At 32.5% G+C, this 23,392-nt stretch overlaps 2 protein-coding genes across 8 annotated transcripts; one reads left to right on the top strand and one right to left on the bottom strand.

The window, feature by feature from the left end:
* The first annotated feature begins 1,238 nt into the window (after nt 1-1,238).
* On the top strand, nt 1,239-4,916 carry LOC106772501 (fructose-bisphosphate aldolase 3, chloroplastic). Its single transcript, XM_014658932.2, has 6 exons — nt 1,239-1,522; nt 2,264-2,533; nt 2,627-2,736; nt 2,816-2,906; nt 3,900-4,169; nt 4,301-4,916. Exons 1-6 carry the CDS (start codon nt 1,376-1,378, stop codon nt 4,577-4,579), a joined length of 1,167 nt encoding a protein of 388 aa, XP_014514418.1. The 5' UTR covers nt 1,239-1,375; the 3' UTR covers nt 4,580-4,916.
* Nucleotides 4,917-7,026: 2,110 nt separating this feature from the next.
* On the bottom strand, nt 7,027-19,737 carry LOC106772202 (DExH-box ATP-dependent RNA helicase DExH5, mitochondrial). 7 transcript variants are annotated; one of them, XM_014658439.2, is made up of 20 exons: nt 19,296-19,735; nt 19,000-19,181; nt 18,814-18,901; nt 18,397-18,642; nt 16,258-16,353; nt 15,039-15,227; nt 14,745-14,904; nt 14,535-14,665; nt 14,136-14,303; nt 13,781-14,053; nt 13,395-13,589; nt 11,756-11,959; nt 11,544-11,613; nt 11,308-11,456; nt 9,140-9,445; nt 8,691-8,750; nt 8,408-8,560; nt 8,168-8,278; nt 7,943-8,027; nt 7,623-7,860 (listed from the first exon to the last, which is right to left on the bottom strand). In XM_014658439.2, exons 1-20 carry the CDS (start codon nt 19,629-19,631, stop codon nt 7,760-7,762), a joined length of 3,303 nt encoding a protein of 1,100 aa, XP_014513925.1. In that variant the 5' UTR covers nt 19,632-19,735; the 3' UTR covers nt 7,623-7,759. The 7 variants fall into 7 exon arrangements, with proteins under 7 accessions (XP_014513924.1, XP_022641445.1, XP_014513927.1 ...); XM_022785726.1 differs by having other exon boundaries at nt 7,728-7,860; nt 8,164-8,278; nt 19,296-19,736; XM_014658438.2 differs by having other exon boundaries at nt 7,027-8,027; nt 19,296-19,732.
* Nucleotides 19,738-23,392: the final 3,655 nt, after the last annotated feature.

Below are 23,392 nucleotides of genomic sequence, written 5' to 3'. Positions count from 1 at the left end.
TTTAATATTTTAATATAATTTAAAATATTCAAATATATTAAATCCGATTTTATATTATTATTTTTTATTTATTTTTATTATTTTTGTTTTTTTAACTATTTTTATTTTTATTTTTTAAATATAATTATTACAATAATAGAAATTATATTTTAATAATTATTAAAATATAAATATATACTAAATAATGACAAAATTTTAAATTCAATTAAATTATAATTTAAATGTTAAAATTTAAAAACAAAATTTTAAAAAGGTTGTTAAACCGTGGATTTTCAATTTTATTATTTTCAATTTTCAAATATAAAAAAAGAAGTGATTGACTCGTGACTTCTAATATATTTTAAATAATAAAATTTATTTGTAAGACTTATATTATACTAACTTTTTAATATTAAAATAATGAAATATTTTTTAAACACACTGGTCAATTTTAAAATACTAATTTCTAAACCTTTACAAAATATTATTTTTTGGACCTATTTGTTATATATATATATATATATATATATATATATATATATATAATCCAATCACATACACAGAACTTCTTATCTTTTCTAATATAGTTTTTATCTTTATCTTTAAGATTTTAACATTGTTGAAAAACTAGTACATTAAATATTTCAATCTTCATATTTTTTCACCTCTTTTAATCTAAACATTTATATTTGTTGAATATATTAACAGAGTACGTGGGATATTAACGTAGGATTCTCTATTATAATATTTCGATCTTAATATTTTTTATTTCTTTTAATTCCAAAATCCTTATCCTTATAAATTAAATTATGCATCTATTAAACTGTTTCAATCTTTATCTGTTTTAATTCCAACATCTTTATCTTCTTAAATTTAAAATATGCATTTGCTATATATTCAATATTTATAATCTTTTTTTTAATTTATTTCAAAAGGCAATATCTTATCTTTATAAATTAAAATTCGTTATAATTATATAAAAAGGTGATTTTTCTTTTTGTATCTACTTTTTTTTTTCTTTCTAAATTTTCCTTTCAAATAACAGTTTTCTTAAATTTAACTGTTTTTATTTAATTTGTTTTAAAAAAATTAAAAATAATAAATGTTTTCCGCATATGAATCAATAAAAACAGTTCTGATACATGCTTCCATAATTAAATAAAATATTTTGATATTCAAACAAAGCATGGAAAAGGACTTTTGTGTTTGAAAAATATAAACCGAAAAAGAAATTAAAAAAGTGGGTTGTTGATATTGCCGCTTGAGAGTGTCTCACATCACCTACCGCGGACTGACCAAGAAATCAAACCAAACACTTCATATTTCTTTTTCACGGTTTTCTCTTTCCCTACAAAGCCTTCAGATCACATCACAACACAATCTTCACTGTACTTCCATGGCCATGGCTTCTGCAAAGCTCAATACTTTGTCTTCACAGTGGATCGCCCACAGCACCTTTTCTCCCCGCCGGGGATCTTCTCCTCGCCGGGTCTCTCTCCCGATCCGCGCCTCTTCTTATCAACACGAACTCGTCCAAACCGCCGTTAGTACCGATACTTTATGATACCTTCTTCTTTCTTGCCCTTTATCAATTCTTTTGATTTCCAAAGTTTTTCTGCTCTAAAGGTTTTAACTTTGCTGTTTTTGGTACACCCTTTGTGCATGCGTATTTTCCGTCTTTGGTCGTGTTTGTTTGTTTGTTTGTTGATTTATATTAATTCGATTCAATTTAAATGCTCTAAAAGTTTTAAAGGGTTAATCTCCGACAATGTTGATTCAAAATTGCATATATCAGTTTTGAAGAAATGTACCGTCTAACAGTTAGCGAACCCATCTAAATGGTAAGATCTTTTAAAATGGAATACCGTCTATATATGATTTTGTTTGTTGTTCCTTTCCTTATTGACTGTGCCGCATATTCTTCAAACCGAGAGGTTAGTATCTTCTTCTTTCTTGCCCTTTATCAATTCTTTTGATTTCTAATGTTGTTCTGCTCTAAAGATTTTAACTTTGCTGTTTTTTGGTACACTCTTTATGCATGTGTATTTTCCATCGTTGGTCGTGTTTGTTGATTTACATTAATTTGATTCATAACTTACTCTGTAATGAAATCTCTCCTTGGATTTGGCTTTTTAGTATTTTTTTACTTCTTGGAAGATTTTCAGGATGCTGTTTTTCTATGTTGAGTTGGATTGTCTTTTATATACGTTTTATCACTCTATCACTTTGGATCTTAACCCTTCAGTAACGATGAGACTGACTTTCTTGTTTGTTGGTTGTATAGAAATCTATTGCAACTCCTGGGCGTGGAATTCTTGCAATTGATGAATCAAATGCAACATGCGGGAAGCGTTTAGCATCCATTGGTTTGGACAATACTGAGGTGAATCGCCAGGCTTACAGGCAACTTCTGCTTACCACACCTGGCCTTGGAGAGTATATTTCTGGTGCCATTCTTTTTGAAGAAACCCTTTACCAGTCAACCACTGATGGAAAGAAATTTGTGGATTGCCTTCGTGATCAGAACATTGTTCCTGGCATCAAAGTTGATAAGGTTTGTTATTTGAGTTTGTCAATGGTGTCATGTGTTACTGATTAGATTTAGAAGTTGGCTTGGTGTTTACATTTATAGTTTTCCTATTTTTAGGGTCTGGTCCCCCTGCCGGGTTCGAACAATGAATCATGGTGCCAAGGGTTGGATGGATTGGCTTCTAGGTCTGCTGAATACTACAAGCAAGGTGCTCGATTTGCCAAGTGGTAAGTCATTTTTTCTTTCTGAAATGTTGGTCTTAGTTAGATGCATTGAGAGCGACTTTAAAATTGTTTTGATCCACAGGAGGACAGTTGTTAGCATTCCATGTGGTCCTTCTGCATTAGCTGTTAAGGAAGCGGCATGGGGACTTGCACGTTATGCCGCTATCTCTCAGGTATTCTTGCTCCAATAAATCTTTGTTTGCTGAAATTACCTTGTGATCGATCACTGGACCCATGAATACACACTATGTATTCATGTCATCAACCATTTTCATGCATTAGACGCAAACCTTCAAATACTCGTATATTCTTCCACAACCTCGTATTCTTCCACCCCATACAAGGATGATACTACCAATTACCAACCAATGTTTTTGAAACAACCTATGGTTCAATTATGATTAAACCATAGGTTCATCGTATTTTAAAAAAGTTATTATAATAATTTAACTATTTGCTTATGAAAACAAAAGAGATGAAGAGTATGAACGAGCGTGAACTATGAAAAGGTAGCAATGTCAAATAATGGCCATGCACGTACAAATGATAAAACACTGAAGCCAGAATGAGCACAGATAATTTATACGTACAAAAAATGAAGAGAAATACTCTACACAGCTTCCAGGTTCTGTTTTGTTTTGGCAACCACAGGTGCAGGTAGGGCAGTTTACTATTGTACTGTTGTAGAAGGATGAAAGAGAAACACAGCACTGCCAAAAAAATATTCAGATTAGGTTTAAACTAAATCTGAGAAACTAAAACCTGCTTTTCATAGCTTGTGATCAATGTATAAAGCATAAGTAATTAGGTCTAGTTACCTCACTGCTTATTATTTGTTTGAAGAAAAGTTAATAATCCATCTCATCAATCACGACAGATATCGCTATGAAGTAAAATTGGTAGTTTATCCTTTGGTATCGATCACTGGACCCATGTGATGATAGTGGTTCTTTTCATTTGAAGGGAGTGAACTTGGGTTGTGGGTTTAGTTTGGTCTATGACAAAGGGAACATATATTTTATACAAATTTGAATGAATGAGAACCTATAATTGATTTTTCATTCTTTGAACGTTTGTTACTTGATGTTGGTGTAGATTTATCTCAAGAAAAAAGTTTTTCTTTTACAGTACACTAATCCCCTTGCTTTACTCGTTCTTCATTGCAGGACAATGGCCTTGTGCCAATTGTGGAGCCTGAAATTCTTTTGGATGGAGACCACTCAATTGAAAGGACGTTGGAAGTGGCTGAGAAAGTGTGGTCAGAAGTCTTCTTCTACTTGGCTGAAAACAATGTCATGTTTGAGGGAATTTTGCTCAAACCTAGCATGGTTACACCTGGGGCTGAACATAAGGAAAAGGCTTCTCCGGAAACCATTGCCAAATATACTCTAACCTTGCTTAGAAGAAGAGTTCCTCCAGCAGTACCCGGAATCATGGTAAAGTAACAGGTCTTTTGTATTCTCCATTCACATAATTGGCTATGCTAATTTTACTTATTATTGCACTTAATAAAAAAAATGAAATATAAAACTAGTAAATTAAATAGTGAAAATGTTTATTTTGTCAGTTTTTGTCGGGTGGGCAATCTGAAGTGGAAGCAACACTTAATCTAAATGCAATGAACCAAAGCCCCAACCCATGGCATGTTTCTTTCTCGTATGCTCGAGCTCTTCAGAACACCGTGCTAAAAACGTGGAAAGGACATCCTGAGAATGTGGAAGCTGCTCAAAAGTCTCTTTTGGTGCGCGCAAAAGCAAACTCCTTGGCTCAACTTGGAAGATATTCTGCGGAGGGTGAGAGTGAAGAGGCAAAGAAGGGAATGTTTGTCAAGGGCTATGTCTACTAATCTCTTTAACTTTTTATCATTCCTTCTTTGCAGTGATCTTGAAGTGAAGGGACTTAGATATGTTTTAGTTTTTTTTTTCTACTTCTAGCATGAGTTTGAATAAATTGAAGCTAGAAAGAAAGGTTTTCTTGGTAAAATGAATGGATATTAGTAAAAAACCTACAAACTCGGATGAGAGAAAAGATCAGTTCATTACTTGGTTATTGTTTATTTGTCTGTTCACAGATTTTGTTGTGGTAGTGTGCAGTATGTGATTGGGCATGTTTAATCCGCATTTGTGTGTGCCATATTTTGAAGTATTGAAAAAAATGATATAATCAGAATAAGCCTTTTCTTATAGTTTGTCTTTCCTTATGAAATTGATTTTCTGCATTTGCCCATGGTATTGACTAGTCTTTGTCCTGTGCTAGTGTTTAAGTTTTCTAACCAAATGGAATACTAGAGTCTATTACCATCTGCAACATATATTTGTTTTCCAGACAGCTTTTACGCTATAAAAAAATATTTAAGACATATAGATATATGAATTTATAATATTATAAACATAATCAAATTGATGCAATTTAATCAAATAAGATGCAACAGTATAACCAGATCGTGAATAATAATGTTTTTTTTTATATCTTTTAAATATTTCAGTCCAACTCTAAAATAGTCTATAAATATAAACTAATTTAATTTCATAGAAACTACTCACTCAATTATCTTATTCACTTTTTATATTAATATATTTTATAATTTCTTCTATTTTTACTAGCTTGGGCATCATATAATCTTTTGTAGTTGAATATCTTCTTCCTCTTCATCAGAATGATCAATCCTCAAAGATATAAATTTAACTTTTCAAAAATACTATTTTTCTCTACTTTAGGAGAACCATACTAGGTAAAAATACTTTTATTTACTTCATGACAGGAGTATAAGATGAGTTGAAAATTTTATATTGAATAAAAAAATAAGAAAGTTAAATAATATATAAGTAAAGATAATCACAAATTTATTATTTTAAAGTTTTTTATTGAAAATAAAGACTTATATTTTATGAGTTTGTTCACAACTCATTCATTTCAAATATTATTTTCTCAAAGAACTTGTAACTGGTTTCAAAATCTAATTCATATCGGTGACTAATTCATAGATGAGTATGATATAAAGTAGATGAAGAATCGTATAGATGGTGACCACTAAATACTTGTGTCTAAAGGGAGTTTTTAGGAATAATTTATGCATTACTTGCATTTTTATTTTTGTCTTAAAGCACCATTAACAAGATGACAGAATATCTTAATATCTTAACCTTTGCCTTCTTATGACCTCACCAACATGGTACAACAAGGTGTTTTGTTTAACTGATTTGAACATACGAAGGATTTTTAGCTGAAAGCTCCAAGTAGAAGGAATTGTCACCTTCTGAGGTTATTAAAACATGAGATTATGCAAATGCTCAACTTGCCCTTCATTTATTTGGTGGGATTGCGATTCGACACGATATACGTTATGCATATATATACTTTTGGTTAATTTTAGTAGGAAAACTGCATTTTTTCGTCCAAATAAAATTTTAATTGTAAGTTGGTCCTAGTTAATGATACAGTACTCTAAATATGACTTTTTTTTTTAAGAAGTTTACAATTTTAGGATTAACTATTTTTTTAGTTTTTAAATTATAAATGTATGCCTAGTTAGAGAGAAGAGATCCTGATTTGTAATAGGATGGGAGGAAAAGCAATGACTAGCACATTCTCACGGATGTTAATAAAAAAAAAAAGGAAAATAAAATTTCAACAAAACTTAGTGCAAACATTCTAATATTACAAAGAAAATCTCATTCAAATCCAATCAATAGAAAAAAAAATAAATAAAACGAAAGGAATTTTTGGCTCTTGTTTTTGTTCTCTTTACTTTTAAATTTCTACACCGAATGATAGACAATTTTGTACCTCAATCTAATTTTATCTGCAGCCTGAGACTTTTGGTTGAAGTACTAAGAAAATAGCACTTTATACAATTTTATTAAAATAATCTTTCTCACTAAATACATTAAATAAAGAGTGAGGTACTTGTGGTTGTTGAAGAATTTACATTTTAATTTACGTCAGAACAAATTAGAAATAAAAAACAACACTTTGGTTTTTGGTTTACCGCAAATACACACTCCAAAGAACATTCAACTGAATCCACGTGTGGTGTCTTTACATTGATATTCATGCTATGAAAACGGAAATCCAAACAAATGTTGAGCTGGCAACACGACCGCATTAGGTACATTCTTTTCGGGGCTTGTCCTCTCAAAGCAACCTTCGAATATGATAAATTTCAACTTATTGCACCAACCAAAATTTATTGATGCTGAACAATCATTTCAGTTTCCCATTTATTTGACCTATAATCTGTCCAAAATCGGTTACTTTAATTTTTCACCTGGTTTTGCTCGGACCAAGAACAAAAGGCCAGAAAAAGGTTTATTTGGTCTCACCATTGGAATAGAATTATGTTGGGATGAAATGTGGTTCGACATATTTAGGATTTTAATACTGTCAAAAATGATAATCACTGTACAAAATTAATGGGTGAATAACTGGGATTCGAGTGTGGCATCATTTCCTGCTGAATATGTGCACAACCGCCCGCACCGCCACCCCAACCCAATCCATTTAATGAATGCTATGTACTAATCCCTCCTATCGCGTATGACCCTGCCACTAACAGTCAATTTTCTCACTGATGTAAAAGCACAAAACTGGAAAAGTGACAGTTATTTGCTTCATGCTCGCGGATGATCTTTCATCTTGCTTCGATCAAAGAATGAGTATCTTTCAACTTCAAATTCAATCTGGTTGATGGTGATATGGGGTTGGCTGCTTTCATGAACAGGTTGACTCAATGATCCAGGACTTTATAGTAACAATGCCCCATGAAACCGCATACATCCTTCGCCTCCGGCTCCTTTTTACCTTTGCATTGAGCATATTACTTTGACCGCTTAATTGTGATCCTTCTTACTTTTCTTAAGTAACATTGACAAGTGATTGATATACTCCCTGCCTGCTTGCTTTCCACCCATCAGCCACTGCAATGCCTCAGCTGCAGCATCTTTTTCTGCACTCTTTTTATTGTTACAAGGTTGACCCATTATCTGCATTCCATTGAATTCAACTGCAGCCTGAAACTGATTGTTCTTCAATTGTTTAGTCTTGTAGACGGGTGCTGCACATCCTGCTCTCGTAAGCAATGTTTGGAGCTGACTTTTAGAATTATCTCCCCCAGGTCCACTCTCAGTCCTTGAAACCAAGGTTGGGTGTGAGGCCAACATAATAGATTTTTTAGATGGTTTATGGACCTGGCGACCAAATACAAATCTACCTTCACATTGGTCATTGGAAATCAGCAGCCGTACTGCAGATAGGAGATCTTGATACCACTGTATGCCCATTCTTGGAAAAAGTAGCTGCCAAATACAAAGTTTAAATTAAAAGTTCAACCGTCATGTCAATTCAGACTGGCCACAGAAAAAGCACTAAAACAGAAATAGAATGGTAGTTCTATTTGCATCGAGAAGGTAGGAGAATGATATTAATTTGCACCTACTTTGCCCTGAATGAAGGCATCAAGTTCTCTCCTTATACTCTGGTACATTTCAACAACACTCGGATCCATAAAAAACTCAAGATATCCTCCCAACATCTTTAAATGGTTATCCTGATAAAAAAGGTTGGATTCCAGCAAAACATCAGACAACTAAAACTAAGACACCAATATCATACTGCAAACATTGCATATAATATTATAATAAACACAATAAACAATAGAAAATCACATCAAACTTACAGCATCTCCTTTCAATAAGCTTCCTCCAAACAGAAGCACCACTGAATCAGACACGGCTGTTGAGTCGCGGAGAAAAACCGAGTTCACTTTTATCTTCTCGTTAAAAACAAGCCATGGATATGGAATTTTAGTTTCCCGAGTATTCACTGAGTTCTAGGCAAATGAAATGAATATTCGATTAAAAAGGAAAGCCCAAAATAGAATGGAAAGGTGACGACCTTAATAGAATTATTTAAAATGCTTCACAGCTACCAGCAAATTATAAAGGTCTTAATGAACTTACCGAATATAGGAGCACTTGCCCATCCTCCATTGTTTTCAAAGAGAATGATTTCTCATTATTCTGCAAATGAAATTACATCTTTATTTACATTTTCAAAACATGACATATACTAATATAAAAACGTTCAGGATGGGCCTATATCCATCAATACGAGAATCTGACGGGCAAATGTTCAATTTTAAAATATAATTGAGTTGAATAAAAGAATTTGTCATTATGTATTGCAACTGACTAAACACAACATGATCTAATTTTAATTTAAATTGTACTTAATTATTTATTTTATATATAATTAAGAAAGAAAATTTAGAACAAGGAGTACAAGAAAATATACTTTTATAAACAAACTATTCTGGAGTAGTGCTGGAATCAACTATTAACACAAAAAAGACAAAATTAGGCTAATGAAGTCATTAATATATTATCTTTGTCTTGAAAATAGGACATACCACAACAGAACCAATTCCAGGATATAGGCCATAGAAAATAACTGCTCGGATAAGATTTAGATCAGAGCTCCATGCATTGCAGCTGGCTGCGTTGCTATCAACTAATCCGGTATCCTTGAGCAGGCATATGAACTCTCTCCGAAGAGCATCAATAGCTTTCATGGATTGTAAGGAAAGGAAATTTTTCCAACAGTATTCATATCCACCCATGTCCATTTCAGCATCTTTCCAACCGTCATATGCCCTTACAAGTGCAAGGTGGTCACTATATTCACCACAGAATTGAGATTTTGCAGCCTCTGCAAGCTACAATGAAGAACTTTGAGCTGTCAAATAATGAAAAATTCATTTCAACACAAGACATCGCCCACCCAACAAGTTGGAAAATAAATTGGCCATATTACATATATCCATTACATACTTCAAATAAGTATGATTAACTGAAATAGTGATCATCCCGACGAGCTCTTACATTCAGAATCACATGATACAACTTTGGCAACGAAACCTAATGTAGAAGTTTTTTATATTTTTTTTTAAATAGTGCACGGCTAAAAGTCTCTTTCAAGCAGTATACAATAGGTAAACTGCTTTTGGAGAAATAATAGGAACGCACTTCTTTCAACACTATTATCAGATGAATTTCATGTTTGGTACCACTCATTAGGAAGTGGGACACCACACAATTTGTAGGTACTTTTTTCTTATATATTGCTCAAATTTTTCTTTTCTATTCAATGCAGGACTCCAATTTACACTTAGGTTCCTAACAATCTTTTCCTCAAGTGAGTCTATTCCATATTGATACATTCTTCCTTGAGTTGAAGCATTTTTAACCATGAGTATTTCAATAGTGACTCTTACTTATACCGTCGTTTACCATGACGAAAAACTGCTAGGAAGACTTTTGATACATAGACCACTCTATATATCGTACTCAACTGAACCTGTCACCAAGTTAGACCTGAATCTAATTCTATATTAATAAAGTAGACTTTAAACCTAACTCAACCTTTACAAGTTAACTTGTAAAGTTAGATTTGCACCGAATATTATAATTTGGTCATATTTCTAGTTAATGTAAGATCTTTCATACATCCCCTCACACTGAAAACATCGACCATGGGAATATAAGGGGTCCCGATAGAAGTTACATGATAGACCTAACAAACTTGACTAGGATTGATCTATATGACTGATACTAACTTGAACTACGTAAGAAAATAAAGAATTAATTTATTGATAACAGTCACACCAATTGCATTCCCATCACATCTATATGTAATAATCAAAATCTTTAAAAAGCAAAATAAAAGTATGCTGAAAAAAATACGAAGATCTTGAAGATATTTTTCCTACTTACTATGGAGATATTAAGAATATCTTAATCCTAATAATCTGCTACAATAGAAGCTCAGAATAATTAGTTGGTAAACTAGAGTTAGAAAATTATGTCGATTTAGTATCTCCAAACTCTGAAAAATATGATCAATTTTTAGAATGACTACATCTGTGCATTCTTTAGTTGGACACCAAATTAATCTACACGGAAACACAGACTTTAACAACTAACACAAAATACATTTTCCCAAGAAAGGTTATAAAAAACAAGTTACAGCTAGCAAATGATGAGTATTTAGTTAATTGCTACGCTAGTACAGCACAGCAGAAATAAATTATTGTAGGAGTGCTGTGACTTGCCCTATTCTACTAAACATTGAACACATAACGCAAACTTAATCAAATTTTACCAAAGAGGACATGGTAGACCCGAGAGAAGAAAACAAAAATAAAAATGAAACAAGTATAAGATTTAGCTTCACTTTAATTCTTTCTATAGGTAATAGGTAAGAGGCAAGATCTATAATAGATTAGGTATACACATTACTTTTTCATATTTCCTACTACCATATTTCTGTATTGTATGCGACAACAGAGCCTCAATTTAGATAAAATTCAGTGTATCTGGGTTCTTGAAGCAAATTCAATTGCAATCAGTGTCCAAGCAACACGCATAAAAATAAAATGTTATTGCATTGTAATATGTTCATGCTAAGAGGGAACACAAGTGCAGAAGAGATTAATACAATCAGGCATTAAATAATCTATAATAAAGACAAATTATCATTTCAATCATTAACCAATCATCTTAAACAGAAACAACTTACATCTTTTTTATCCAACGGTGTTAGAAAAGGATCTCTCACACTGAGACCAGCAACCACAGTTAATATGGGATCCAGGCAATTGAAAATAGCACCTAATATTAGCATCTTGCCAAGTTTGGGTTCCATAGGAAGCATTGTCAAGTAGCGCCCTGTCAAGTGAAGAACCAAGTACAAGTCTTTATTTCAAGGAGCGAACACAAGCTAAATTTTCTAGTACCGGCAAGGGACCAACCAACCTAGAATAGTGAGATTCTCTTTCTCATCCAAAGCTCCAATTATTTTTAAATATTCAATTGCATTTTGCACCTATGAATAAAACGATCACAAAAATTACCGGTACAAATTTACATACAAGTAACCAACACAAAAAAGAAGAATATATGAACTTATTAAATAAGAGAAAAGTACATGAATTGATGGAATTCTGAAGAATAAACCAAATATATACCGCAAGTATCTCAGGAGACTGCAAAGCCCTGGACAAGAACTCAGATATGCTTTCAAGTCTCAAACTTTTAATTTGTAAACAGAGGGACTGCAGAGGTGTTCTCAAAATTTCTGGCAACTGATACTCCGAAAATGCATCATACACACATCTAGGATAGAGATGGTAACACTCTCCTGGTTGTACCCGACCAGCTCTTCCTCTTCTCTAGAAAAATATATTCAGGGGAAAACTCAGCATTTAAGGTCCAATATTTTCGTTCACGGTTAATAATTAAGGTCGTAATTCACTGGTAGTTAACTGTATGCAGAGTTTATGGGTATACTGCATTTTACCATTATAATCCTGTGGTCTAATCGATTTTCATCCTTAAACTATAGAAAACGGCACATGACCAGGCCTTACAACACAACAGCAATTTCCAGACAAGGGCATTATTATTTTCAGCAGCAAATGCATTCATTCACTTAAATGACATGTGCAGTCTTCCCTAAAGTTTGTAGGAAATATCTTGCATAGTCTCATCAGACATTATCCTTGATAGATAGGCAGTGGAGAAACTACCATAAGTTGGTAATTACATAATGACCAAGGTACCAAATCCAAGAGAATAAAATACCAATTTTGAATTGCATAACTTTATTTATATTTTATACATACCAATAAAATCACGCCCCAACCCCCCACCAAAAAAATTAATCAGAATTGTCCGTAGCCTCTTTTACATGTAAATGATTCTATAGTTTCTTTTATGCCACAGATGCAACACACTGGAGGATAAATTATAATTATATTTCAGATTTTTATTACTTTGACGTTATTTTCACATTAATTATGAACGATTAATTTTAGTTATGTAAGACAATTTCAAGGTAAAAATAGAGTTGATTAAATTATATCATATGTCACGATCTATTATTTTATATTATTAGAGATATCTCTGGTTTTTATTTGTAGGGGCAGCCAGTTCTAACTCACTTAAAAAGTCAACTGACATGACCTTTTCATGACCATTTAAGCCATATGCAACAGGTGGTAAGGATGTTAGTTACTTATAGATTAATTAAAACTAATCTACAAAAGCCCTTAGGAACTATTAAAATTTAGACATCAGATCAGAAGCTCTCCGTAAGAATAGTAGAATTCTATTAGTCCACCTTAGATTTATATCTTTTCATGACTACCCACACAAAGTTCTTCCTGTACTACAACTTCCAATTTGTCATTAAAGCTTTAGTGAAAATGATGACCAGTGAGTAAATACAACATCTATCAAGTTTCATAAAATATGTCCAGTGTACGTATTTCTTCCCAAAATCATGATTATTACAAAACTATGAAGAACACAGCCACTCTCCTGTTGATGATAAACACAAGGTAAAGAGCTAAGCCTTAATCTACAGGAAAAAAAATGTAGAGTTGTTATCATAGAATAATTCACATTCCAATCCAGATTACTGCTAGCAAGCAACATTTATAGTTTCAATAGCCCAGTGTCCATAACATTCAGCCAACTAAACATGATAAACTATGCAGAATGCTTTGAAGAAAACCAGTATGTATAAGTGATGTCTCCTAATTGCAAACATGTATTAGAGTGATATATTAAAAACACACGCAATCAACTAAAGTATAAACTTACTTGTTGAGAAGAAACCTTAGAAATCCATGTAGGAAGCAGACAAGGTGTGTTGTTCAGAGCATCATATGATGTTTCTTTCGCTTTTCCACAGTCAAGAACAAAAACAACATCATTTATCGTGATACTGGTTTCAGCAATATTTGTTGTTAGCACTATTTTTCTTACTCCAGCTTCAGGCTCTTCAAATATTAATCTCTGCATATTGCCTATCCGTTATGTATATCTAAATATTAATCGTAAGTACCAACGAGATAAAGCACATACAACCTTTCTTTGGCAAACCATGCACAAACATACTGTTAAAACTGTTTTCAGACAACAAATCATTACACATACAGATTGTATGACAGAAACTGCAGATTTGTGGTCAACGGACAGAACAATACCTGCTCTGAGCTAGCCATTGAGCCATGACATGTAAGCAACAGAACACGGTTTGGATCTCCCAAGACAGTGTGAGTCAGGAGTTTCTCTTTCAGACAGCTTATATCATCCCATCCAGTCATGAAAACCAAAACAGCACCAGGTCTTTCATTCTCACATATATTGCACAAAATATATTCTATGAGATTAAAACCAATGCAGTCAGGATTCCAACATGACAAAGACTCCTGTGTATGTGGGCTGTAATCTTTGAAATCAGCAGCTCTAATTGCATCCTGGTCATACATTTTCCGAAATAAACTAAAATTAAGAAATACTAAACAGTTAAGCAACTACCGTTTTCAATTTCTAAAATACCTCTACGACAGAAGCAATTTGACTTTTCCTCTTTCTTGGGACCTGTCTGTTCATTTTCCACATCTTTTCTTGACCATAATCATCAATTTGATTATAAGGAGTTAATCTGTAGCCCGTCATTTCAAGAATGTTCTCCAAAAAATGGGTTCTGACGTGGTATGTGAAGCCCTGTATTAATAAGCATATCCATCCGAACAATAAGAAAAGGGGAAGTCCTTAGTTCTAGGCCCCAAAATATTATTATTTACTAAAAAAATAGAACATTTATTTACTGCCTTGATACTCTGAAATTATTTCATTTTATATCTATGTACTCAGGTTCATGATCCATCATAAGAAATTGTCAGACACATCCATCTCCCATCAACAAAAAGGAATAACACTGTTTCAGCAACGCACAGGAATAAACATAGTCGGAGCCCCGTTAAAGTACGAAGAAAAGAGCTCTGCATCTAGGGTAGCACTCATCAAAATCAGTTTCAGTTCTGGCCGATGGAGAAGGAGTTCTTTAAGGATAATAAGCAGAAAATCTGTCACAAAAAAATGAAAGTATATGAATATTTAGAAACGTTCTAAAACAAAAAGATTCAATGAAGCTCAAAACTCTACCTTCATTCATCCCTCGCTCATGAATTTCATCCACAATAACGTGAGTTACGCCTTTCAACTTTCTATCAGCCAGTAATCTTCTTAATAAAATGCCTGTGGTGCAAAAGAGAAGATGGGTATCTCTCCCTTTCATACCCTCAAGTCGAACTTTATATCCAACCTTTCAAGGAGAGAGAAAGAGTAAGTGCGAGAGCAACCAATAAATAGGGAGAAATATTGAAATTTTAAGGAAACAGAAAAGTAATAGATTGGGATAGTATATTAAAAATAACTGTGTTTCGCAGATAAACTTACAGATTCGCCCAATTTCTCTCCCCTCTCAAAGGCCACTCGTTCAGAAACTGACATGGCTGAAATGCGTCTTGGCTGTGTGCATATGATATTACAAGCAGCTCCTCGAACTGATTCTATCTCAGATTCTAAAATGAATTGTGGAATTTGTGTTGTCTTGCCACAACCTGTTTCGCCTGAAATGATAACTACCTAAAAAATATGTCATTTAATAACAGACAATCAAATTATAGAAATAAAATTTATAAGATTAAAATTACGACTACAGTCTGTGTTTAAATCATATATTTACCAACAAACCAACTTGCATGTTTGAATAAAAGTAAAAGATGCATACTACAATTTATATTGATTATTATAAAAGCTTTACAGTCACAATAACATCAGTGGTTCTGCCAAACGACTTTTACTGGTGACACTGGCGATAGGCATATAAAAGCTGAAAAGTTGTGTATTAAGGACCACACGCACTGCTGAGGAAGTATATCTTATCACTCCCAACCCAAGTCCCCACTCATACATCAAACTACTACAGTAATTGTATAAATCAAAGCAGGTCAAATACTGAGCTTTTTCCGATTATTGATTTGGGCATGGCATTCTAGCCACCACAAACCCAAATACTTCTCATTCGTCAATAACTCTGCTAAACTAACCAACCATATGATACAACAGTCTAATATACAGTTGTCTGATAAATATTAACGTGATAATAGTCGAATATCAGTTGTCTAACTTCTGTTATAAAGCCAGTACATTAAATTTTTTATCATAAAATATTTTCATACAAATGCCAAGAGCCAACCTCCACCTGACAACCCACCTTTTAAGGGATGATCAGTGCTGGTGTTTGCATTGAAATTCAACCAAACCACCACCATAACCTTTATACTTGATATTCATGGTTTAAAAAATTTTACAACAAAAAATTCAACAAAGTATTTGCAGCAGGATCTGAGTTCCACAATAAAAATTTCAGTTTACATAGTATCACTGGATTGATTTTCTGAACCAACTCAAAATCCTCAGTGCATCGGCCAGTTAAACCAGCTAACAGGAATTGACTTTCAACATTGATTTTAGACAAGTCCAACATTCAACATACAAACGGTATAAAGTTAATTTAAAAGGATGTTCAACACAACTTGTAATACAATTAATAGGCCAATAAGTTTAACCAATAACAATATTGTTAATAATATTATACAACTATTCAACACACCTGATTCCTTGATATGACTGATAATATTTCTTCTTTCTTTTTATAAGCTGGGAGACTTCTGCGAAATTCTAGCATTCTACTTCCTTCAGCAGATTCCTGAAAAGAGAAGGTAAGATGTGAAGAACATTCAAGCCAACTTTGTTTTTCCTCGATGGTTTCTAAAACCCATTGGATATTCAAAATATTGAAAAGATATTCAGGGAAAACAATAAACACACAAAAATAATAAGAAGTATTTGTAAGAGGTAATGTGGACAGACTGTAATGACTACGAAGAAGAACCACTGGACTTTTTTTCTTTTCAACTTATTACAAAACAAGTTAGTGTGAATATCAACAAACAGTAGATTGATCTATGATCATTGTCAATGGAGGGAAGATATCACCCCAAAACTGTGACTGATGAAAACCTATGTTCCACAGATATGGGTATATATGGTACTTTGGTTGTGTTAAATATATAGATAATCGCAATTGGGCCTTCAATATAGGCCTATGAGAGTATACTTTTGAGACCTTCCTAGATTCATAGATCTATCACATACTTGTAGTCCTGCACCAGGTATGTACCAAATATGTCAACCATGAAAATGGAATAATCATGGTCCAAATATGAAAACTGACAAAAATTGTTCTGCTTGTTGTCTTTCACATGTATCCAACAGAAATGTACCATTACGGATAAGCATATTAAGTTATTAGGATTTCTGTTTACAATAAGATTTCCATTGTGTTATGTTTTTCTGTCCACATTACAGAGTGTTTAGGGTAATCTTAAGCCAAATTGAAGCTGAAGCTACAGTATGTTGCTGCGAGGTGGACAGGTGTTTAATCCAGGGAGAATGAAATTCCAAACACATGCTTAGGGCATGATTGGGAAAGACTGTTAGGATATTTTTCAGCTGTTTTTGAGATATATAAAAAAAAAAAAAATTAGCTATTTGCAATTTTAGCTGTATGTTTGGGACAAGGATAATAGTTTAAATTTGCAAGCAACTTTTCTTCTGAAATAATAAACTGTTTTTATTAATCTAAAGAATGATAATTTATAATTACTTTCTGACAGTTTTTATTTCCTTTCAGCGTCATACATTATTTTTTTTCTTAGGTAAAGGCTGTTTTTTAAACATAATGAATTGTCTTAAAACTACATTCAGAAAACTTAAGTAAACCAAATTGGTCATGATCAATTATAACAATCATCGATTATCAAGATAATTTAATTCTTGCAGTTTTCCCAAACAGACCCTTAGTGTTTTTGACTAATATTATATTCTGTAAGTGTCAGGTTTCCCCTACTCTCACCATCTCCCTTACCTCCCTTTACTGCTAAGTTTTAAACATCATCATAGCATTAACATTGTAGTTTCTACCCAATAGGTATTTTAAAAGAAATAGTAACTCCCTTAGTTCACGACTATTTCTATTTATTTTTTACAAGACTACCAACATGCCATGACAAGATATGATATCATTTCCATCCATTATAATTTCATGCTTTTGAATTAATAAATACACTATAAAATTACATCAAACTTATTTATAGACTCCTTAAAAGAAATGGTAAATCCTTGCTTAAATCTCAGTGCTATCAATTTAGCTCATAATCAAATCCTTCATTCAAGAACAAAGAAGATGGAACTGGATGTTTTCTTTGTTAAAGAGAGAGTTTTTGATAAGCAGTTAGCGGTTCAACAAGTTCCCAGTCAAGATCAGTGGGCAGATCTTCTTGCTAAATCTTTATCTTCTGCTAGATTTTCTTTACTTTGGGCCAAATGCTCCCTACAGTTTCCTAACCTCCTCAAGTTTGCGGGAGTGAGTGTAATTCTCACTTTGTCATCAATTAGTTAGTTGTAGTTTGTTTGTATAAGTTTGTTAGTTACAGTTTGTCGTTATCTATATTTAGGGTCTTTGTTGTTTGTGCCAGTTAGTGCTACTGGTTTAGTTAGACAATTACAATTGACTAGTAGCAGAACCGTATTATAAATACAGATCTCTGTAAACAGTTTGTGGGTTCAATATTCATTCAATTCAGAATAAACAACCAAATATAGACAAAGGAATGAACTAAAAAAAGCACATAAGTTTTATCACAGAACAGGAAAACAGGCCACTATTTTCTATTTGAGAGAAGGTAACCTGCCAAGCTTGCTGCTGAGAACGCATTTGTAAGCTCCTCTGCCAAACAATTTTCTCCATAACAGCCTTACTTGAAGCTAGTGGCTCAGGTTGCTCAAAAAGCCCCTCATCCATACCAATACTGCAATTACTGTTAGATCTTCCAGATGACAAATCCAAACAGCTTTTGTTCATCCTGGATTTTTGGCTAAGATATTCCTCAAAATGCGCCTTAACACGGGTAAATGTGGTGAAAGACAAGCTCACCTGTCAATTCCTGAAAGCTTCACTAAGGTGTATCTATTGACAAGTAAATTTTCTATAGATAACAGTATTCAAATACAGTCTATAGACACAAAAAATAAAAAGGAAAAGCATTTGAACTTAGTACAGGCCAAAGGGAAAAGTAAAGAGCAAATGATTGAACAGGATACATACCTCCCTCTGAGGCTTCCGATCGTCCAAATCATATCTGTAATTTGGAAGTGGGACCTTACTGAAGACAACAACCTTAGCATACATATGGCTGCCAAAAACTAACGCAAATGAAAATCCCCAAAATAAAGATCTACTCCTCACTAAAAACAATAGCACTCAGGTAGTGAAAAAGAATTGAAGAATCACCTATACAGCCCCATTCCGCTTGCAATAACTGCTATTCGCTCAAAATCACGCCTATCCCTTTTCTCCCTCGAGATTAATTCGTGCTTACTCTTGTCATTTAAGAGCATGGTAAATTTTCGCTTCCATTCGTCAGTGTTATCATCAAGCGAAGCATTCGGCAAACAAGCAAATTTGGAAGCAGGCTAGCAAACCAAAAGAGCACAAATTAAACTCAAATACCACGTTCACAAACATGTCCACCTACACTTCGAATGACAAGAGAAAATGCAAGACGTTAAAAAGACAAAATAACTCACCACTAGTGAGGGAAGTTCGAATTCACGATCGGAGCCTTCCTCGGAAACAGTATCGTCATAAGCAGAAACGAAGAGCGAGCGTGCCTTATCGGTAACTCGTTCCGTGAACGGCGGTTGCAGAGTAGAAATGGTGTGTGTAGGGTTTTCGTGGGGTTTGGCGCGAAGCGGAGAGGGTGAGTTGTTGAAATTGGCGACGGAGCGCAAACGGAGGTGCGGCGGAATGTAAAGAGAGCCATAGGAGGACAGCGTGCGGCGGTCCTTCATGGCCGGAGACGGAAGGGGAATGAAGGGTTTTAGGGTTTTGGGAATGCACGAAGGTTGCGTGACCGAGAGCATGCAAACTTCTACCACGTCCTTTCCTATGTGTCAAGTGCTTCTTTCTTTCTTCAGGTTTACCTCTATTTTGTTATCTGTTCCTGATAAAAATACTCACTGAAAGCAGATTATGACGGTGAGATCTATCTTCCACGCTTCCAACGGCGCGTGCATGCTGAGATTAAAAATTTAAGTTAAAGTGAGCTGGCTCGTTTTAACTGGTACAAACCAAAATTCAGCTCACTCATATATCAGTTGACTCCTTAACTCTCGGTTTTGTAGACCAGCATGTTCAATATGTTTAAATGATATATTATTATTATTATTAAAATAGCAACTATTTATTTACAAAAAATTAAAAGATATTTTTTAGTGTATGAGAGATTGAACAAACAATTGATCATTATATATATTATCATCTTTTATCTTTTTGAACATCAATTGATCATTACAAAATTTGACCTGGTTTATTGTTCATAATTTCTAGTAAATAAATTATTTGTAAAAAAAAAATTATATGGATAATAAGTGAATTATTATTATTATTATTTATATAAAATATGAAAATACCACTTTATATGTTTCATACTTATTTCGGTAATAGTATTCAAATTCTTCAATATAATGTTAAGAATAGTTACGATTTTCAAAAAAGATAAAAAATGTCATTTGCTTAATGAAAAATAAAAAATAATATCGAAAATTCGAGTGGTTGAACATTTGAAGTAACAGAAACATGAGCAACTAAACTGTTTTTTTTTTCTCACATTTTATTAATATGTTAATTCTGTAACAACTAAACTGTTTTTAAAAAAGCCATGTTTTGCAAAACAAGATGGTGTTGTTTCGTTACCAGTATGATAGTAAAAATTGAAAACAATATGATAAAACTTGGAACAAATTTTTCGGTGATAATATACTTTGATTCTCAAATTTTAAATTTAAATAAATATAATTTTTTAATTTAATAATTTTTTTTTAATAAGTTAAATGGTATTTTATATTTATATTTAATTTTTTCTTTTACATAATTTGTCACGTATTAATTTAAATTTCAACTTAAAACACTAAAACATAAAAATAAAATTAACGTGAATAAATTAAAAATAATTATATCTATTTATTTTAAAATTTAAAAATCAAAATACATCAAAATTAAAAATATAAATAAATTTTAATTTTACAAATAAATATAGAGACTAAAAATACATTTAACCTTTATTATCTTTATTTTGTTAAAATATCTTGAAAATTTGTCAAAACAAGTTTAAATAAGTTTGAAATAATAAACTATTGGTTGAATTGTAAATTTTGTTTCTTATTTTTTTTTCCACAATTTTAGTTTTTTAATTTTTAACTATATCTAATTTTAGTCTGTAAATTTGTTTTACTCAACCTTGATCCTTAAAATTTTAATTATAAGTAACTTTAGTCATTTTTTAGTTTTTAAAATATATGAAATCACTGTCAAATTACATCTGACGATGACTTTCTGCCACTGTTATCCTCTTCAAGAAATTAAAAAAAAAAAAAAAACTACAAATATAATGTATTTTTTATCCAATTTCACTACATTATACGCAAATAAATCAAATATACGAATAACTAAACTAAAAATATAAAGGTATGGCTAATTAAATTACAATTAGCTAAAAATTTGGAACTAAAATTACAAATAACGAAAAATTGAGAAGTTAAAATAATGAAAAATAAAATAAAAACCAAATTACGAATTTTGTAAAATAAATACCTAAAATTACGCAACTAAAATTGTGGACTTTGTGAAATAGAGACACAAAAATTAAATGAAGCCTAAACTATTCTTACAGTTCTAAAAGAGTTATAATATAAAATAAACGAAGAATTGTAGTTTTGTTTTTTTTTTTCTTAAAATACGCCCTTATTGTAAGGGGGTTCATATAGAAATCAATTTTTTTCTTAAAACACACCCTTAGTGCACCTTTGTTTCAGGGAAAAAAAATGGAGGTGCAGAAAACCAGCGGCGGCGCAAGGTAAAACATGGGATTGTAAAATTAGGGTTTCACTTTTTCTATTTATTCAGGGGCATAATGAGATATTTAAAAATTAGGGGGATCGGAAGGAAAAAAAGGAGTGCAGGAAGCAGCAACCCACGGGCCTTTTATTCAACTCCCACGGATTGGGCTTAATTGATATCCATTTTTAATTTATGCTCCTTGACCAAGGATAAAAAAAAAAAGTAAGCTCTTAATTTTTTTTCATTTAGTCTTCAAATATAATGATTGTCTTGAATATTGAAATAGATGTTATTTTATAAAAAATATTAAAATTTGTATTCTTTAGTTAAAACTGCTTCGCACTATAAATCAACATGATTCGTTTATAAAAAATCATTAATTATTCTTTAGTTATATTATTAATATGAATTATTTTATCAAATTTGTTAATAATTAATATTGTGTGGAGTCTATGGGAGATGTTATACGATAAATAAGTGAATATATTAGAAGGAGAATAACTTAAAAATGGCAACAAATAAATTATGTGAAGTCATTCAATTTAGGTATATGTTCGTACAACTTGACGAAGACATATAGATTATAAACCACAATATAGATTTTAATGTGTAAATGAAATAGTGCTTTTAATTTAAGTGTTAGAGGTACCATTGGAGAAAAGAAGAAATGTGAAGAAATGATAGAAAATGGAAAGAAATGAGAAGAAATGTGTTTCCGTGTACTTGTTATAAAGCCATAACAGAAAGATTGGTTTATGAAAGATATAGAATGTCCAGAAAGAAAAAGAGAGACATTGGAGAAAAGAAGAAGGAAGTTGAGATGAAACAGTAGGTGGCTAGCATCAGCGAAACGTGACAGCCTTTAAAATGGGGTTGTTGGGTTAAAAAATGAACAAGTTTCAGAAGGAACTGAATATAGAAGACAGGGATAATCACAGTAGGGACTTGTTGCATGTGACTGTGACAATTATATATATAAAAATATATAATGAAACGTCAAGGTTCATTGACCCTATATATTATAGCAGTGGATTTCTTTCCCTAGGTTAGCCAGTTCAAAATGACGTTAAAATAATCTTAGCGTATTTTAAAATAAGTTCATTTTGATGTCTAGTACCTCCAAAACAAGACTGTTGAAAATTTAAAAATAAGCTGCCACCTCATGGATGTAAACAAACAACACTTCTATACCTTAACCATGATTAGAGATGTCGGATGAGTGCATGTAATAGTTTTTTTATTATTAATTTTTGAAATGAGACATTGATTTAGTTGTCGGGGCGCGCTTTTGGGATTAGGTAAATAATTTGGGAAAATAATGGAATCTGAGGCAGTTGAGTCTGCGACAGGCTGGGCAGGGGTCTCTCTGCCTTCTTCATAAGAAAAGATTTGTTGATTTTTGTGATAAATATCTAAAAAGTTGGAAAATTGAAGTGGAAAACGTGTGATTGTGGAATTGAGATGAATGGTTTGTTTTGGTGTTATTGTTTGAAGGGGAAGAGGGCCACAGAGGTGGTGGCGAGGGAACACTTTGGCCACATTCACACAAGTTTGCAATTAGCGTGATGCGTTTCAGGAACTGAAAAACTCTCACACCCTTCTGTTTGAACTACTCAGTGACTTCTTGTCTTCCACCTGTCTCTGCTGTTCCTTCTTTCTAATGTGACTCAATCAGAATGTTGTTTTCAACTCATTTATTATTCTTATTATCATTTCCATCGCAGAGGACAAACACTCAAGACAAATTTCCCTAATCAATATTACAATAATACACAACAAAAACAAA

This window comes from Vigna radiata, chromosome 8, assembly GCF_000741045.1.
Source record: "Vigna radiata var. radiata cultivar VC1973A chromosome 8, Vradiata_ver6, whole genome shotgun sequence".
Classification (NCBI taxonomy): Eukaryota; Viridiplantae; Streptophyta; class Magnoliopsida; order Fabales; family Fabaceae; genus Vigna; species Vigna radiata.
Note: the sequence above shows the minus strand (reverse complement) of the source record. Positions and strands in the feature narration are given on the sequence as shown.